At 50.9% G+C, this 16,627-nt stretch overlaps 7 protein-coding genes across 7 annotated transcripts; all 7 read right to left on the reverse strand.

Annotated features, from left to right (window-relative positions):
• Positions 1-16: 16 nt before the first annotated feature.
• On the reverse strand, positions 17-1,529 carry M438DRAFT_393675 (uncharacterized protein). Its single transcript, XM_029909122.1, has 2 exons — positions 1,158-1,529; positions 17-1,103 (listed from the first exon to the last, which is right to left on the reverse strand). The coding sequence occupies exons 1-2, from the start codon at positions 1,297-1,299 to the stop codon at positions 367-369; spliced, it is 879 nt and encodes a 292-aa protein (XP_029766001.1). The 5' UTR covers positions 1,300-1,529; the 3' UTR covers positions 17-366.
• Positions 1,530-3,242: 1,713 nt separating this feature from the next.
• Positions 3,243-4,934, reverse strand: M438DRAFT_370895 (peptidase C1B, bleomycin hydrolase; the record flags this gene model as incomplete). The annotated part of the gene is made up of 3 exons (XM_029908217.1): positions 3,243-3,356; positions 3,420-4,693; positions 4,775-4,934. 3 exons carry the CDS (start codon positions 4,932-4,934, stop codon positions 3,243-3,245), a joined length of 1,548 nt encoding a protein of 515 aa, XP_029766002.1.
• Positions 4,935-5,897: 963 nt separating this feature from the next.
• Positions 5,898-7,101, reverse strand: M438DRAFT_361260 (ubiquitin-conjugating enzyme). Its single transcript, XM_029907497.1, has 2 exons — positions 6,631-7,101; positions 5,898-6,558 (listed from the first exon to the last, which is right to left on the reverse strand). The coding sequence occupies exons 1-2, from the start codon at positions 6,920-6,922 to the stop codon at positions 6,296-6,298; spliced, it is 555 nt and encodes a 184-aa protein (XP_029766003.1). The 5' UTR covers positions 6,923-7,101; the 3' UTR covers positions 5,898-6,295.
• A 267-nt stretch (positions 7,102-7,368) lies between these two features.
• M438DRAFT_361261 (uncharacterized protein) lies at positions 7,369-8,486 on the reverse strand (the record flags this gene model as incomplete). Its single annotated transcript, XM_029907498.1, has 2 exons — positions 8,086-8,486; positions 7,369-8,032 (listed from the first exon to the last, which is right to left on the reverse strand). Exons 1-2 carry the CDS (start codon positions 8,430-8,432, stop codon positions 7,369-7,371), a joined length of 1,011 nt encoding a protein of 336 aa, XP_029766004.1. The 5' UTR covers positions 8,433-8,486.
• An 857-nt stretch (positions 8,487-9,343) lies between these two features.
• M438DRAFT_262811 (alpha arabinofuranosidase) lies at positions 9,344-10,840 on the reverse strand (the record flags this gene model as incomplete). The annotated part of the gene is made up of 1 exon (XM_029899843.1): positions 9,344-10,840. One exon carries the CDS (start codon positions 10,838-10,840, stop codon positions 9,344-9,346), a length of 1,497 nt encoding a protein of 498 aa, XP_029766005.1.
• A 1,686-nt stretch (positions 10,841-12,526) lies between these two features.
• M438DRAFT_309568 (uncharacterized protein) lies at positions 12,527-13,253 on the reverse strand (the record flags this gene model as incomplete). Its single annotated transcript, XM_029902387.1, has 2 exons — positions 12,527-13,156; positions 13,209-13,253. The coding sequence occupies 2 exons, from the start codon at positions 13,251-13,253 to the stop codon at positions 12,674-12,676; spliced, it is 528 nt and encodes a 175-aa protein (XP_029766006.1). The 3' UTR covers positions 12,527-12,673.
• Positions 13,254-13,398: 145 nt separating this feature from the next.
• On the reverse strand, positions 13,399-16,553 carry M438DRAFT_287527 (uncharacterized protein). The gene is made up of 3 exons (XM_029901626.1): positions 16,261-16,553; positions 16,030-16,210; positions 13,399-15,969 (listed from the first exon to the last, which is right to left on the reverse strand). The coding sequence occupies exons 1-3, from the start codon at positions 16,395-16,397 to the stop codon at positions 13,444-13,446; spliced, it is 2,844 nt and encodes a 947-aa protein (XP_029766007.1). The 5' UTR covers positions 16,398-16,553; the 3' UTR covers positions 13,399-13,443.
• Positions 16,554-16,627: the final 74 nt, after the last annotated feature.

Genomic DNA, 16,627 nt, shown 5'->3' on the forward strand with positions numbered 1-16,627 from the left:
ACAAGCTACTGTACTGCGGGATCTTTCGAGATTGAGCGACTATGATGCCGGGTGGCTGGATGATTGCGAATGCGAACAACTTGAGTATTGTTGATGATTTTGATTTGAAAGGTAGAAATTTGTACACCTGCCTGACCGATGAAGTCAAAGCGGACCCAGAACAACAATAATGCTTCTATGGTAAACCCCATATGCCCAAGTACACTCTCCAAAAAGTGCCATCGAAAGGAAACCTTGCTCCATAGAATCGAATCAGAACCTCGAGCCATGCCGGCCGAAAACGCCACCTTTTGTTAATGCTCCCAGAACGCTCATTGCAACCATAAAATCGACTGTAGAGAACAAGAAAATGAAAGATGAAAGTGCTTAGGCCAGAAGAGATCCTCTTGAGCCGACAAAGCGACGAATGGTCATGGCAGCACTGAATGCTGTGGCAGCGACACTACCGCCAACGACCAGAGCACGGAAAGCAACGTTCATCATCTGAGCGCGGTTGCGGGCACGGCAGCGGTCGACGAAACCATCGGTGTCGTTGGTGTGAGGGAACTTCTTGCCCTCGGGGACAGGTACTTCGAGGAAGTCGCAAAGGGGCTCCCAACCCTCACCCATTCTGTACTCGAGAAGGTTCTCCTTGGGAACGAGAGATCTGATCTCCTCGTAGTAGTCGATGTATCTCTGCTTTCCATTCTTTTCAAAGTCACCACCAAAGAAGACGTCCCAGAACTTGCGCAACATGGGTTGGTAGAGGCCGGATCCCCAGTCGAATCTCGAGACCATCTTGAGCTCCGGGTCGTTTGCGCGCCAGTCAACAGTCTTCAAGGTAGAGGCGTGCCATGTGTCGACGTTGCGAGTGGTGACGAGAACCTTGGCCTCGGGGTAGGCCTCGATAAGCTCCTTGGCGAACGCAACGGCAGGCCAATCGCAGACGGCTTGGCAATGTCCAAGGAGTTTGTCCCACTCCTCGCGACCAAATTTGCCAACGCCATCGTATTTCGCGGCAAAGGCGTCCTGCCACATCAAGCAGTCAGGGGGGTTCTCGACCGAGGCGGACATCATGTGGTAGCAGTCGTCGAAGCCGAGCTCCTTGAGGGCGGTGCGGAGAGCTGAGATTGCATGTCAGGAGCTGGCTCGATGAGAGCGAATGTTGAGTGACTTACAGGCAGTTCCAGTACGTCCAAGACCAAGAGCGAGAACCCGCATGGGGACGACACGCTCGCACTTTCTGCGATCAATGTCGGTGTCGGCCGTGAAGATGTCCGTAATGGGCTTGGGTGTGTAAGGTAGGTTTGCGTAAGCCATTGTAGCGGTGGTGTGGGTATTAAGATATGGTCGATTGAAGGAGGTGCGAATGGACAGGCGTATTATGTCGGTATGTTTGGATGAAGAAAAGGACGGGAGGGACTTTCAACAGGGCAAGCTCAATGTTTTGAAAGAAAGACTGGCCGGCTAAGCGTCGTAATGGAACGGGAGTGGGGAGAGACAAGGCAAGATTGGCAAGCAAGAAGTGGCTGCGGAAAGGAAGGTGCAATGGCGTAGGTATTTCACTTAGCCGCCTTGGTTGCGTGGGCAGTGCAGTGTTTATCAAGGGCTGCACTCAATCCGCCTAGGGCCCCCTTTGGAGGTCAGGAGAAGCCCACATCCCCACTTCTAGTGCCTCTTTCGACGTTGAACGCCATGTCGTTGTTTGAACATCCATGACTCTTGGCCGTGCCAGGTAATCACTGCGAAACCGTTTCACAATTGTGACGCGGATCTGTTGCGCGGCCGGCACAAGAACATAGCTTCTTGGCAAGAGGCGAGTGTGCATCCATGCCAATTTTCCCATATTCAACACTTTTCTAGAACTAGACATGTCAATCGCTATTCATGCCAATTTGTTTGCATGGGATCGTGGAAACTCGCCCGCTCAAACCATCATACACCTTCAAGCTCAAGGTGGCTGGATGCGATCATGCTTGCTACTTTCAAGACGCTTTATTTTTCCCATGAACGGAGGTTAGCAGTCTCGGTTCCGGTTAACAGCGAGATAAGCTTCAAGCCATCCACCGTGCGGGAGCGCCACGATCCCCACAGAACTCTGGGTGCATCTTTCATGCAGGAGTGCAGGAGAACCTTGTGCAATAATCGACCGCAGCGAAGGCCGTCAAAGCATGCGTCGTCCCTCTTTCGTAACCCGTTGACGATGCAATTTCACAGCAACAACGAGCTTCACCGTCTCGACCTTTGACTCGCGTGGTCCCTGGGTCCTGACTACTCTATTCTCACTGCGACTCGCTCGTTCTCCTGAAACGGCTTCCCAATAGCGATCAGCGGATGTCACCCTGTTGCGAGCATCTGTCACGCCGCGACTGCAACACCCACCTTATCGATTTCGGCTTCGTCTCGAAGAGCCTTGTGACTTCGGAGTTTGGCTGCGTGGACGCGTCGACAATGATTGATAGTCGCAAGGAATCGATTCGAGTGATCGACCGACTCGGGACGCGACTGTCTGTAATTGACGAGTCCATTCTTCCAACAAGAGTGTAAGGGTCAGCTTGCATTCCTGCTACAACAGAGCAAAAGTTGTCTCTTCAGCTTTTTTCTATCCAATAAACAGTATAAGCTTAATGTTTGGACCACACGATAGCACCTCGTATTCCCACGTGGTGGGCTTGGAGCCTTTGCTGTTGGGGCAATACGGGGGATACGTGATACGAACGGCTGTCATCCGAAGGTCTTCTGCTTTGTACAATTCCCGGACTCTGCAGGATCCCGCTGTATAAGTGAAGCAAACATCCGCAAGCACCCGTTCAAGAGGATCAAACATCATGCAGGTCCCGTGCTTACACATGCCCAAGGCTACGAAACACCTTTCCCGTACAGCGTTACAGCTGTTGTAACAGCTTTTCTACTCGATTACCCGAACTGGTCAACCAAGAACTCGGAGCTCGTCGATCGTATTCAACATACCATTTTGAGTACAAAATACATGAATTCGTTATCTCTTATACTATATTGCTGTGTATGATCGACGAGAGGCAACTAACAGATCGCGAAATATTGCATTGGAACCGAACTTCTTCATCCCAGCAGAGCTTGCTCTAGGGTCAGCACAAGACATGATCTGTTCAAGAGGCGAGTGTTGTACACCAGGAGCGTACCGAGTCGTTACTTTCAAGTGGTGAGCGCCGGTTTCGAAAAAAGCATCCCTCTTTATGGTTCCAACTGGGTAGATCGGTTCTGATCGACTCGGGTCGTCTACTCTATGCCAGGACGCCCATAGGATCCCACAGTGGTAGCACCTTCGGGTCTTGCTTGAGTATATCTCTGACTTCCTGGCTGACACAGCTGGGATCTACAACAACTTGGTAGCAGAACTGGAAATGGAACGTTTGATCAGCACACACATGTCCAATAACTCAGGTTTGCAGCAAACTTACCTCGTCCATCCACTTGTCAGACATGACGAAGTAGCCGTCGGTACCAGCATTTTCGCTCCACGAGTTTTCGACACGCCAGCGGATTGGCTCTCCGGAAGGCGACAGGTGCACGGCTGTCAGTACCATGGCATGGGTCATAGCGCTCTCGCCGGCTGTCAGTCTTTCGGCCTTGGACATACCCAGCTTCACGTTGAAGCCGAGTTCGTAGTCGACGAGATCAGGATCCATGATACCCAGCTTGGAGTCACTGAACTTGCCGACGTCGGACCCGAAGAACACAGGCCAGCCTTTCTTCAGCATCTCAATGGCACCTTTCTTCCAGACTGGCTTGTCGACGTTCACGTAGGTCACGTACTCTCCGCCTGAAACGTTGGTGAGGAAATCAACGGTCAGCAGCCTGTTGTACTCGTTGCGAGGGTCATTGACCAGACTGAATAGGCTGTGGACATCAGTTCCACCAAGTGCACGCAGTCCATGGGTGTCGTTCAAGCCGCCTGCGAACTCCTTGGGTGACACCTTGACTGTCTTCAGCTTGTGCGCTTTGTCGTAGAACTCCCAGGTAAACTTGGTGTATGATGAGGGAGGGCGGCCCAGAGTAAGCGTCAAGATCCTAACAATGTCCTGCATCATCTGTTCTTTTGCGGCTGCAACAGAAGTCGCTGCAGTGCTAGAGCCAGAGTTCTTGAGTGCCCTCAGACGCAGTGCGTCCTCTCTCAGCTTTGTCGTCAGCAGACGATCCATCACAGCCGAGTTCTGAGCGTTGAACGAGTCCGGGTAGAGCGTTTGCGGCACCAACCCATACTTCTCGACCAAATTCTGGATCATGGACCACTGCCCACCATCACTAACAGGCTGACTCATCAAAGTAGCAACAAGACGATCATCAACAGGCAGATCAGCCGTCTCCAGAATACTCTCGAGGAAGAAATTGCTCTTCTCAACTTTATCCCAGAAGAAAAGGTAAGCTTGACTCAACTCGAACTTCTCGATATTGTATTTCTTCATGATGGCGACGCGGAAGACGTTTGTGGCGGCGAAGATCCAACATCTGCCTGAGCTGCGTTGATTTGTGATTGGTGCTCCTTCGAATGGGATGGCGACGTTGAAGGTCTGTGTGTCTTTGAGGATGGCGGCAGGCTTCTCGAGCACTGTTGCTGGATTGGCGGTTGACAACGCTGATAGAGCTAGACGGTTCTTGGGGTCTTGTAGGATAGTATGGATAAGGGCCTCGGTTTTGGCACCAGAGACGTGTGTTTGACGCTGGCCGATGTGGTCTGTTTGGTACTCATGTCAGTGCTTGCTCTAACTGGAATGCTCGCGTATGGAAGCTGTGCTAGCTGTTGGAAGCTTCTTACCTCTGTTCTCATACTGAACATTTCGCTCGACAATCATGCTGTCGGTCTCACGGTCTTCAGTGATACGGAAGGCATCATACTTCTCCTGCAACGCCAGCAGATCCATTCTCGACGACCTCTGCTGAGGCCTCTCTCTAGGAACAGACTCTGCACCACCCATCTTTTATGCCTCACAACAGTGTCCGAAGTATGTAGCGAGAGATTGGGAAAGGACGAACACACAACACAAGGAGAATAGAGAAGTCGGGAAAAGAGGTCGGAGGTTAGAAGCTCTTCTTATGATCGGAGGCTAGATATGTGGTGCAACTTAAAACGGTTGCCTCGTGACAGGGACAGGGACAGGCAGCAGGGGGGTTGGGAAAGATAAGCTGCATACATCGGAGCTGCCTATCTCGGCATGTCGTGCCCATCACGGTGTTTCCCCCGGAAGTCTGGCTCTCAAAGTTTGTCACTTGCTGCCCTTCCTCTCGAGCGCCGGGTGGTGGCACATGAGCTGTAAATGTGCATAACAGATCGAAAGTTCAGAACAGTAGTGAGTAAAGGCTCATCTAGCGTGCTGTCTCGACAGATTGGTCTGGATTTAGTCAATATGGTGTACATCTCCACGACTGCGCGTGTGACATACTTTGCTGAGGTTTATCTTTCTACCCCGCCTTTGCTCGCATCCCCGCCTGCCTACTCCGGACCTTTGGTGGTCTTTCGAGGCAGACAAGAGACCGCGAATTATTAGAGAGGATGAGAGTCTTGAAGACTTCCTTTGGAGTAGTGTAACTGCGCTCAAAGAAGTGAGATTGACGGTTCGCTTCTACGATCAGTGTTGCGTGTTCTCGTAGTACTAGAGATTCAGATGCGATTAACAGAGCTCGGCGATGATCAATACCAATATCGTTCGTAGGAGGTTATTAGAGGCGTTTAATGACATTATGTGCTTGAATATAACTCCATTAAACTATCTCGCAACTTAGATCACGCAAGATACGATCCATGGCGATTCTGTTTGAGATCGAAGTTTGAGACAGGGTGATACACCTGACCATTATGTCTTGGCATCAAAAGCGACCCTGTCAATCAGATAGCGAATTGTTTAGATGACCGCTCTACATATTGTCAGAGACGGCATCTTACACCTTTATACCAAGATGATATGCATGTTACGAGTGTCGAACAATACGTGGCGTCTTTGGATGAATCTCATCTCCAACAAGCCCACGTGTGTCATGGAGAAAAAGGCTTTGTGACACCATCAAGGTGGGGCTCGTTCGTTAGCGGAGGTATATGGAACAACTTAGCAGCGGTATCGATTTTGCTGAGACCATCGACGGAATAGAAAGGATGAGCTCGAACCGGATAGAAAGACGTGTGGTTTGATGCAGCAAAGAAGGTAACAATATAAGCAAGGAAAAGAATAGTCCACGCCAATGCACCATACAGAAAAGAGAGAAGCGAGAAGAAGAAAAAGTTGACCCCATTGAGCGCCAGGCTCATGATATACGCCTGTTCCATGATAGCAGAATTGTAGGCTTAATCCCAAGCACTCTCCTGGGAGTCCCTCACGCATCTTCTGACCTTCTTCTTGAAAGAAGCCGGATCCTCGCGCCATTGTTTGCCGGCCTCGATGTTTGCGGGTGATTCGTCGTTTGGTGATGAGAGCATGCTGATGACGGAGAGGAGGATGGTCTCGGGGGTTTGGACGGGGGACCAGCGTTCGGCGGCGGATTCGTAGCCGTACTTGTCTTCTTCCGGAGGATGCAGGATGGAGATGCAAACTTCGCCGCTTTCATAGACTGTTGGGTGCATTGTCAGCAATTGTAGGACGGAGGCAGAGAGTGCAACGATACGAAGGAAAGAGAACTCACTATTCGGGTGCCAGATGGGAGTGACAAACTTCATCTTTGGCGGCATGTGCGGGTACTCTGGGGGGAAGTCGAGTCTCGATCTGAAGCAGCCACCGCCGTAGAGACCGCCGCTCTCGTCGGGTAGCATGAGCATGACCTCCCACGAAAAGACGTTGTTGTCGATCAGACCGCAGCTGATGCCGGGGAGGTCCTTGTCGTTTTGCATCTGCTTGTATTGCCGACCGAGGAGGAGAGCTGAAGACGAGGTCCCGCCCGGCGAACCGAAACGCGGTACTGGTGATGAAGTCGACATGATGTGTGTCGCGAGATGGAGGGGCCTCTTTTGTGGAAAAGGGTGGCGTGCTTGGTGGCTTTTACGCCGATGTAAAGGGCAGCAAGGGTGTTGGCGAGAGGGAGAAGGGTTGGAGTATGGTCAAGTGGCGTCTGTAGGGTGCTAAAAATTGTTTGGTCCTGGATGCTCTTGCGTGATGCAGGAATCAAGAGAAGATCAAAGTCCCGAGTCCACGCTGGAAGCCCATGACGATGCTCGGATCCAGGGTCCGGCCCGCATTGCCGACTGCCGTCTCAGCCCTACAGATGATAAGAGCCTCTCACCGGTGCTTCCTTCCTCTTTTCATATTCATAACTCATCAAGCACAGGTGCGATTGCAGAGAAGACTGTTGCCCATTGGTTCGTCTACATAGAGACGACTACAATCATAAACCCTCCAGACCAAGCCTTCCCCATCTAAGCCAAATCTAGGAGAATGACGGCTGCTCAATTATCAACGCCGGACCCGCCACAACACTATCCAAACTAGGAGCACCGACTTCATTCGCAATCACCGCAACAATCATACCCTCTCCAGTATCGAACATAGTCGGATGAGCAGACTGATTGGTCTTGGTATCGAAAGGCATAGTCATGTTGTGGACGCCATGGAAGTAGACAGCATAGTACTGTCTATCCTTCTGCTGCCAATACCAATCAGGCTGGTTACCAGCATCAGTAAACTCGAACTCGACTATTCCATTTGCTTTCTCAACGACAGCCGTTGTTGCAGGTAGCTTCTGCCTAGGCGATGGATACACTGGGTTTGCAGCAGGACAGCTACCAGGCACCATGTATCGATTGGTGAGATCGAGTATCTCGTTTGCATACGGGAAGACCGTATCGGCAGGACCGGAGAAAGGATTGATGTCGAAGATGTCGATCAATGCCCATGTGTTGTGTCGAGATTCTACTTCTGCGATGGCGACAAGAGCGCTCATGGTGTCCTTGAGCTCAGCCTCCCTGACCAGACCGGTCAAGAATGCCATGCTGCTCAACTCGAGGACAACCTGGAGCGCCAGCCAAGTGGAAGCGTTGTTGAAGCCATAGTCGTAAGTGCAAGGTCCAGGCTTGACGCTCGTGGCACTGATACTATCTTGGAAGATACGCAGATGACCAGCCTCGTTGTCTCGGATGTTGATTACACGATGTATGTCATGTTGGGTAAGCCGAGATTGGTAAAGGATGATTGATTGAATGCCTCGACGCCTTGCTGATAGAAGTTGAAAATGGCCCACTCCGCGCTGAGCAGGTTCTGGAAGAGAAGGTCGTCGGGTCCTGGAGGCCCAGTCTCGGTGGGTATGGCCGCACCGGTAATGTTTCCTGGGAATGGCGCGGCTGTCTGGTTGTAGTCGACGTATGTTCTCGATTCTCCAGAAATGGGACCGTAGTTTGGATCAGAGAGCGAAACATTTGAACTGTCCTCTCGGGTCGGCAGTGCCATTGTGCTGATTGCAGCGAAGGCAAGGCAGAGAGAGGAAGCATGCATCATAGAATATTTGATGCGGAATGTAGATGAGTAGAGGTTCTCTTGTGAGTATGGCAGAAACATTCTCTACGAATTGCTGCCCTTCTTATACCTTGCATCTCATCTGATGCGTCGTCAGCATGTCAACAATCACTGCCTTCTACCATGGACAGGTTTCCGAATCAAGTCTGCTTCGCGTCAGGCTGTGTTTTCGATGTCTTCCGAGCTTCCTGAAATTCGTCCAACCATTGTTCCTGCGTCGCGCTGGTTGCCTAATTGGGCATGGTTGTGGAATCCTCCCGGAAAGGCTTCAGTGTCGATCTGCGGATTGATCTCAACCTCCTTCCATCAATTACTATGTGCCTATATAGTCGACTGTTATCGTCGTCATGAACTGGGATCTCGTTTTAAACGGCAGTGAGAGAAGATTTGTTGCCAATCGTTGCTTCTGTGTGCAGGGCGATTAATCAGACACGTGCAAGTCAGGAGTAAGAGAAATGCGCGCCTCTGGGACTGATATGCCTGCGATGGTACGGAGATTATTTCAGCACTGGAACTTGCAGAAAACGCTGTTGCGAGACAGAAATCAAGAGGTTGGTCAGGGCGCGTATTCAGAGAAAAAACTGTTCTTGTCTTTGCACAAGACACAGCCTTGCTTTCGAAGAGGATCATGCCTTCCCATTGTTGCTCGACACATTACTACGGGATTTCAACCTCACTGTGGGCTTTTGCCTGCTAAATTTGCATCGTGTGAACACTCAAATCACAACGTCAAAGGAAGAATAGAGATAGTCGTCCTTGTTTGATGATAAAACTTTCTGATATCTCCAAAAGCTACAAACTGTGCACAAAACAAAAAGGCTACAAACTCCAAACCTCGTCGCAAATCATTCATATACTCGTCTCATAAAACATACTTTTTCACTTTTCGAGATTTAAGCAAAGCTGGTGCCAACAACAAAGCTGACATCATTGTTGAAGCCAGTAGCAGAGTCAAAGTCGTGGACACCACCGTTGGAGGCAATGTAACCGACATTGTTGTAGTGACGGAAGAACTTGGCAGGGTAGCTCCACGATCTGATGGTGTTACCAGTGGCAAGACCGGTCTGAGAGCAGAAAGTGGCGTCTTCCTTGAAAGCCTTGGTGTTGTCGTTCTTGTTAAGCTGGAGGACGAAGTTGTAGTGTCTGATGAAGCTTCCGGGGGTGTCGACGGATTCAAAGGAGTAGCAGTCGCTGTTACCGAGACCGGTACGGACAGTCCAGCTGGATTGTTGCTTCAAGGCGGTGGCGCTGGATGAGGAGACAACTTGGGTGTTGACAGTGGCGCCGGAGTGGGCGAGGTAGCGGGTGTCGTATCCGGGGGTGGTAACCTTGATGGAAACCTTGTTGCCCACGGTGAGAGGGGCAGTGTTGAGCGAGGTAGTAGCGTACTTAGCAGCAACGATGTTAGCCTGAACTGAGGCCTCGACAGAGTCGGATGGGTAGCCCGAAGTCATGACTCCCTCGTAGAATGTGCCCTGAGCGCCATTGCTGTTATCACCACCGATGCCAAGGATGATGGCACCCTCGAGACTCATCGGGTTATAGCCACCGACGGTGGGTCTGGCGCCGCTGTAGTAGGTCGACAAAGCCCCTGAGGCGGCATTGCCTCCGCGGAGAGCCCACTGGTTGGGCTTTCCCTTCACCATACCGGTGAAGAATCTGTTGTAGATGGAGGGATCGGCAGTGTTTTGAGCAGGGCTCTGGCCAGAGAACAGACCGTTCTCAAGATCAGCCATGAGCCATGGGCCAGATCCAGATCCAGTTCCCCAAATGGTGTTGTTGCCATAGTAGATGGCCTCCATGTGACCATTGCCAGTGTCAGTGTTGCTGACCTCGGCATTTCCGTAATCGAAGCAGCAGGCATCGTTGTAATGAGTGCCATCAAGGACGGCGTACATGCCCTCGGGCTGGTCGCCAGTAGCTGTGCCGCTGACTTCGTCGTTTCTGTAACCAGTTCCGGGGCTGACGAAAACACCGTATGCCTTCTTGCCGTTCAGAGTGACGGGAGCACCGATAGCACTCGCCAAGTTGTCGTTGCCGTTGACGTCCGGTCCGCTGAAAGCACCCTTGGGAGCCTGGTACAAGTGGTTTGCACGGCCAGATTGGTCGTAGATGATGGTAATGAGACAGGTGGTGCTTTTGCAGAAAGAGTCTTGAGCGGCTGCGTTGGCTACACCTCCGGCAGAGAGAGGCGAGATGTCCGCAGTGGTTCCATCAGAACCGCGTTTGATCTGGTAAAGAGGACCAGTGTAGGCATCGTACAAGGCGCGAGTAGTACCGTGAGCAGCTACGCAGGGTGTACCGCCATTTTTGTAAAGATCACAAGGAGCTGCGGCAACCAGAGATCCAGTGGCAGCGAGGCCAATGGCAATGTTCGACTTTGAGCGCATGTTTGAGTGATGGCAGAGTTCTTTGTAGAGAAGCTGGCTGTAAGTGTAAGAGTGTGAGAGGAGTTGCTTGTAAATTGAGAGATGTCCTTGTCCTCTATATTTATATTCCAGTGTCGAGATGGAGAACTTCCAAGAGGCCGTGGTATCCACAAGTATGTCAAGGCAAAGCGTTTGAACTCATCCTGATATCTACCGTGATCCGGCGGGAATATAAGGATGATTATACTGACCGGTCCTTGCTTCGAGAGAGGCTTCAACTAGCCTCATGACCAAGTCCAGCTAAGACTTGCCATATCGTTAAGCATTTCGCCGACAGCGCTCTGATGTTAGCCATGATTACCTACAAGAGTCCGTGTAGTGACATGCCCCCGCAGTTCCCCATACGATTCTTCCGGCGGGGGTAAGGGGAAGTCGAGACCGTCTATGCATTGCATGTTGATTCCGATCACACGGATGATTGTCGAAGTGTGTCAGGAACAGGCAATCACCTTCCCCACACAGCAACACGTTTCTCCACGTCCCTCGGGCCGCAGTCAAGCCTCGCGATCTTTCCGGGGTTGTCTTGGACGGCATCTTACCAAGCATCAAACAAGACCAACAGCATACGACTACTCTCATGGCTGAGTGTACTGACATATTGTACTGGTGAAGCAAGCACACTTCACAGATGCAAGATCAGGCACAAACTGAGTACCTTTGCCTCCTCCCTGCGTACGTAGCAACATCTTTGTCAGAACGTCTTTTCAGACTTCCCATCGTACTTGTCACGAGGCGAATTACGAGAGCTTCGCTAGAGGCTTGCCCCCGCTCTCTGGCCACAAACAGTATATTAGAATGCATATCACTTGCAATATGACAGTCGTTTTTAGCAGCTTTTAGCTCACCTATTCATCCGTCGCCTTGAAATAGTGTCTCCGTGCTCGGAGTATTCTCACGGTTGAAGTGATCTGTTTCCGCATGCTGATCATTGCTCTCGCGAAGAGTGCAATGTTTGTCCCGCGAAGGTTTAGGGCAGGAGACCAGCTTCACGACAAGAAGTGCAGCTGGCAGTGTCTGCCTCGACGTGTCTTGTAGCCGAGGACACTTGAAACAGTCCCGAGCATCAGAAGCGACGCTTGAACTTCCAATGCATGTGGTCGAAGAAAGAACAGTGGCGCGAGTTGGGCTTGAGTTGGGCGTGAAGGAGCCAGGGTTCGGCAATAATTTGGCCTGCCGGAGGATGCGGGAAGAACGGAGCAAAAACGAGGGGAAAGCTTTTCGCGAAGCTTTTGATCAAGCCTCATTTTACCACGAGACCGAGCATCCCTTCATGCCTCGGCCATCGGAAACAATAACAGCAAGAGCATTTGTTCTCGGCAGCCAACATTGGGGCGAGCTTGAAAGCCACGCCTGGTCTCTCGCTCACTATCTAATTCAGACTCACCGCAAACCCAAATATATCGACGTGCCGAACGCCTCTGCTCGATAGGCGATTTCACTACAGAATAGCAAATGGTTTCAGGTCATTATATTTTGACAAATCTGAGAAACAAGCACATACGGCCACAGTCAGCTGAAAACTGGGCATCCCGTCCGCTCTGCCATACATAAGCAGTTGAACGGCAGATTAGTACTACGGTGGGTGACCACGTGGGAATCCCTGCTGCTGTATGTTTTGTCCATTAGTCTTGCTCAGGCAGCAACGACCAACCACTGTAATCGAAGGCTAACATTTTGCTCAATCGTTTGCTGTCTGCCGCCTCATCTGAACACGCACACGAGACTTATCAGAAGTGCTGCAGCGTATATGTTAAGCTCAAGAAGAAAAACCAGACTCTGATCCTAAGGAACAGTTCAACCTAACTTCTTCCTCGGCGCAGGTCTCCCCTTCTTACTCTCATCCGGCGGCTTCGTCCTAAACACACCATTTTCCCCTACAAGCCCTTGAGTCTCCTTGATATCGAAAGTGATCATCATAATCCTGATCAACTCCGCATTGATCGTGTCAAAATGTACGCGTACAGAATGTACAACGCTATTTTTGATCTGGACAATAAGACCAGAATCCGAGAATATTGATTCTTCGTCTAGGATGACGAGGAGAGTTGGGTGGAGGTTAGAGGTTGGCAACTTGTTAATGTGTGACTGAAGGAGTTTTGCTGTGTCCTCTGCAGACTGGCCGAGAAAGGGCGACGAGAATGGTTGCACAGGTGTTTGACTCGCGATGAGTTCTTGACTTGCATTAAGATCATTCAAAGACGAGATGAGAAAGAGACTTGGTTGACAATCCATCTTGCTGCTATTGCGATAGGTCTCATGGAGGAATTTGTTGAGTTTCTTATTGAAAAAGTTAGTGTTGACCTCACAACGAAAGGAAGCCACGATCTACTTCGCTCGGAATGTCTGCCGTGCAGCATAATGCAAAGAGTGCCATGTTGAATGCTGCTTGGGAATATTGGAAGCAACCACGATCGAAGAGCTGAAGTCCGAGACTGTCGATATACGTATGCCAAGATAACCATTGCACCTGCCCACGAAGAAACGATGATAATCTGCCATGAGGATTGAACAATCTTGAACCGAAAAATTTGTATTCCTTTGACTTCGTAAAATCTACACTCCAACTATTGGAAGCCCATGCTAAAATCCATATCTCCAAACTGTATATCATTCATATCCAAATCTTGCATCGTCATATCCGTCGCCAATAGCCCAGACTCCTGTCCTGCACTCGTGAAATATTGATTTTTATCCTCCCATGCGGGGGCGGAGAGACCGTCATAGCTTGGTGTTGTTGTTGATGTTGAGTTCATCAAATCCGAGAACTCTGCATCCATACCGAGATTGTTGTAGTCCATGTTATTCGTATATTGGTTGGCCACTGGCATTTCGCAAAGTACGGCTTGTTCGGTGAGTACAGCCATCGCAGCGTTCAACTCAGCGAGTTGCTGTTGTGCTCGCTCCGGTGTCAATGAGTTGTCTAGGCCGTATTGTTGGGATATCATGGCGTTTTGTTGTCGGGCCAGGTCACCCGCATTGGCTTGATGCGGGGCTTGGTAGCCTGCTTCTGCTAAGAAAGCGTCGATGTCTGCATCCAAGCAGTCGCCTGTTCCCATCTCTTGAGGTGTGTCGAGCTGTAGAGGTGTCGAACCTTGACTTTGGAACGTTGCTGGTGTGGCGGAACTAAAGTCGTATTGCGCCGAGGCGTGCGAGAAGGACGATCTGCCGGAAGTCGAGTCGTTATGGACAACTGGGCGTAGCCGTGGACGGTAAGCCTGATCTTGCGGTAGCGTCGTTGTTAAGCCGTCCAGATGCCCCTCTGCTTGTCCGATCTCTGGCAAGCCAGCTGGTGGATAGCCGGGCGTCATCCCACGGGCCAATTGAACACTGAAAGGGATCCGCATACCAAGATCCGTGTAGATTTCGAGGTCTTCCGGAATGTTCTTGCCTATGCCCGAGACCTCTGTCGGGATATAATCGAGCGCATGAGCTCTTTTGAATAGATCCAGCCACTCAGGGTTGTCAGCAGCCGTGTTGTCCCAAGCATCATCTGAATCATAAAGGATGCGTCGTGCTGCGCTCTGCAACATCTCGTCGGTGAGGATGACGCCCCTATCCGTTTGATCCTTTGCAAACTTTCCGAGGCGTACAGTCAAGATCTCCCAACATGTGGTCGGAGCGCCACCATTTTCCAGATGTGACTGGACGGTCATACATCTCGTCGGGTCTGTTGCAGTAAAGGGGTTTACTGAGTCGGTCTCCATGCCGATGAGGTATGGCGGCATGGCGCTGTTGACAAGTGCGGCGATGGGCGGATCGAGACCCCGACAACCTTTCCAATCACTCATCCTAGCACCGCTCTTGAAGTGCGCGGCCAGATGATCGTTGCGCTCGGACCATATACTGAAGCGCTGGTTGCAAAAGCCACATCTGCTGTTGACATTGGTGAGATTCGTCTTCCAGCCTTCCATGTGCGGCAGCAGCTTAGATTCATGCACGAGTCGGAGATGTTGTCGCAGATGATCTTTACGGTAGAATGTCCGTCCCTCGAAGCCTTTGTCTAGACACTGGCGGTGGTTGTGTGACTCAATGTGATCTTTCGACGGCTCAGACTCACAGCAATAAGCGCAGATGGTCTTCCCTGTCGCAGGATCCAGTGTTTCAGGGCCCAAGGGGCAGCATATGTATTTCTCTAGAGAAAGATGCAAGGTCTTCTCGTGGCGTTGCCAGTCGTACTTTGTCGTGAACGTATCTGTGCAGAAGGTACACTGGTAGATCCTGTCTTTTTTGGCGTTCTTGTCGTTCGATGGCTTCCTCAGAGTAGTGCCGGGTACCTTGCGTCGTCGTCTTCGCTCCTTCCTGCCGTTAAGACTGCTTCCAAACGAGCTGTATGATCCCCAGGACTCGCGTGAGCCCGACCAAGCTGCAGACGACGCAGCAGAGTTAGAGGTAGATTTCTCTAGAGATGTTACAGATGCTGCTCTTCGGTTTGAGGATCTCGAGTCATCGCGACTTGAACCAAGGCCCTGCCAGCCCAAAGTGGACGGGGAGCTTGATTCTTCCGCTGCGAAGTCAGGCAGATCTCGTCTGTCCAAAGCGTCGGCAATAGCATTGAAGGGAGCAGGTTCGTTGCTTGGTGGCGAGTGCTTCCATCGCTCAAGAGGGTTCATATCACTCCACTTGTTGACCTCAATTTCCGTGGAGCCAGGGATACCAATCGCGGCGGTTGGCGGTATCGAGGTTGTGGTTGATTGTGGCAACCCGTCCATAGTAGCCTTGTTCTTGATGCCAGCCTTGCCTCTACGACGAGCATTGGCAAGCCATGTGTTGATTTGAGCAACTCGTAGTCCAGTGGTGCGACCCAGCTGTTCTTTTTCGTCCTCGGTTGGGTAGGGGTTGCTCTGATGTTCATCCAACCAGTTTCTTAGCACCTTCACGGCAGCTTTAGAGAAGCGGCTGTTAGACTTCTTCGACGCATCCGGCATCGATTTGAGAGATCGGACACCGGTAAGTTCTCCCTGTTCTTGACAGCAATCCTCAATAACTGGATGCAAGGTGTCGACAAGACCCATTGCCGACTCCCCTTCAGGCACTTGGTAAGCATCTTGGGTACGAGACTTGACGAAGCTGCAAGGTCTGAAGAGCGTATCCTTCAAACGAACGGGATTAGCGCGGAACATAGGAGTAAAGGAGATCTCACTGGGACGTACGCAGGCAGTACAAGTAACCTTGCCATAACTCAGATAGCAGTTGAGCTTGCGGTCTCGACAGTAAGTGCAAGGCTCGTCAGGCTGAATGAACCTGGGTATCCATTTTGAGAAGTTGCTGTAGTCTGAAGCTTCTGCTTCCTTGTGACCAAGAGCAGGGTCGGTGGCCTCGTTGTAGTGACCGCTAAGCTTGATATTAGATATTATACATGAGTAACCTGTTGATGAGCTGACCTCTCGGCAGTATGAGAAAGATGATCCAGGTCAGCAACCGCACTAGTCTGCATGCTACCACCATCCGAGACGGCGTTCTGGAAGTCGAAGAATTCGCCAAGGTCGGCTTCCTCTTGCATGATTGGCAAGGCCGACATGTTGAAAGGGCATACAATCGAGAGGAAAAATGCACAGAATGTCAAGAGCGATGGAAACGGAAAGCGTAGGGCGTGCGACCCATATGGATAATAGGGAAACAGAGAAGGATGTCAGATCATTGACTTTTGCTTACCGTTGAGTACCTAGACAAGCCAGATGACTGTGACTCTTGAGAGGGCGCGCCCTTCGATTGACAAGTCAGCCCTGTCAAGAGGCTTCGAACGATTTG

This window comes from Aureobasidium pullulans (assembly GCF_000721785.1).
Source record: "Aureobasidium pullulans EXF-150 unplaced genomic scaffold scaffold_1, whole genome shotgun sequence".
NCBI classification, from domain to species: Eukaryota; Fungi; Ascomycota; class Dothideomycetes; order Dothideales; family Saccotheciaceae; genus Aureobasidium; species Aureobasidium pullulans.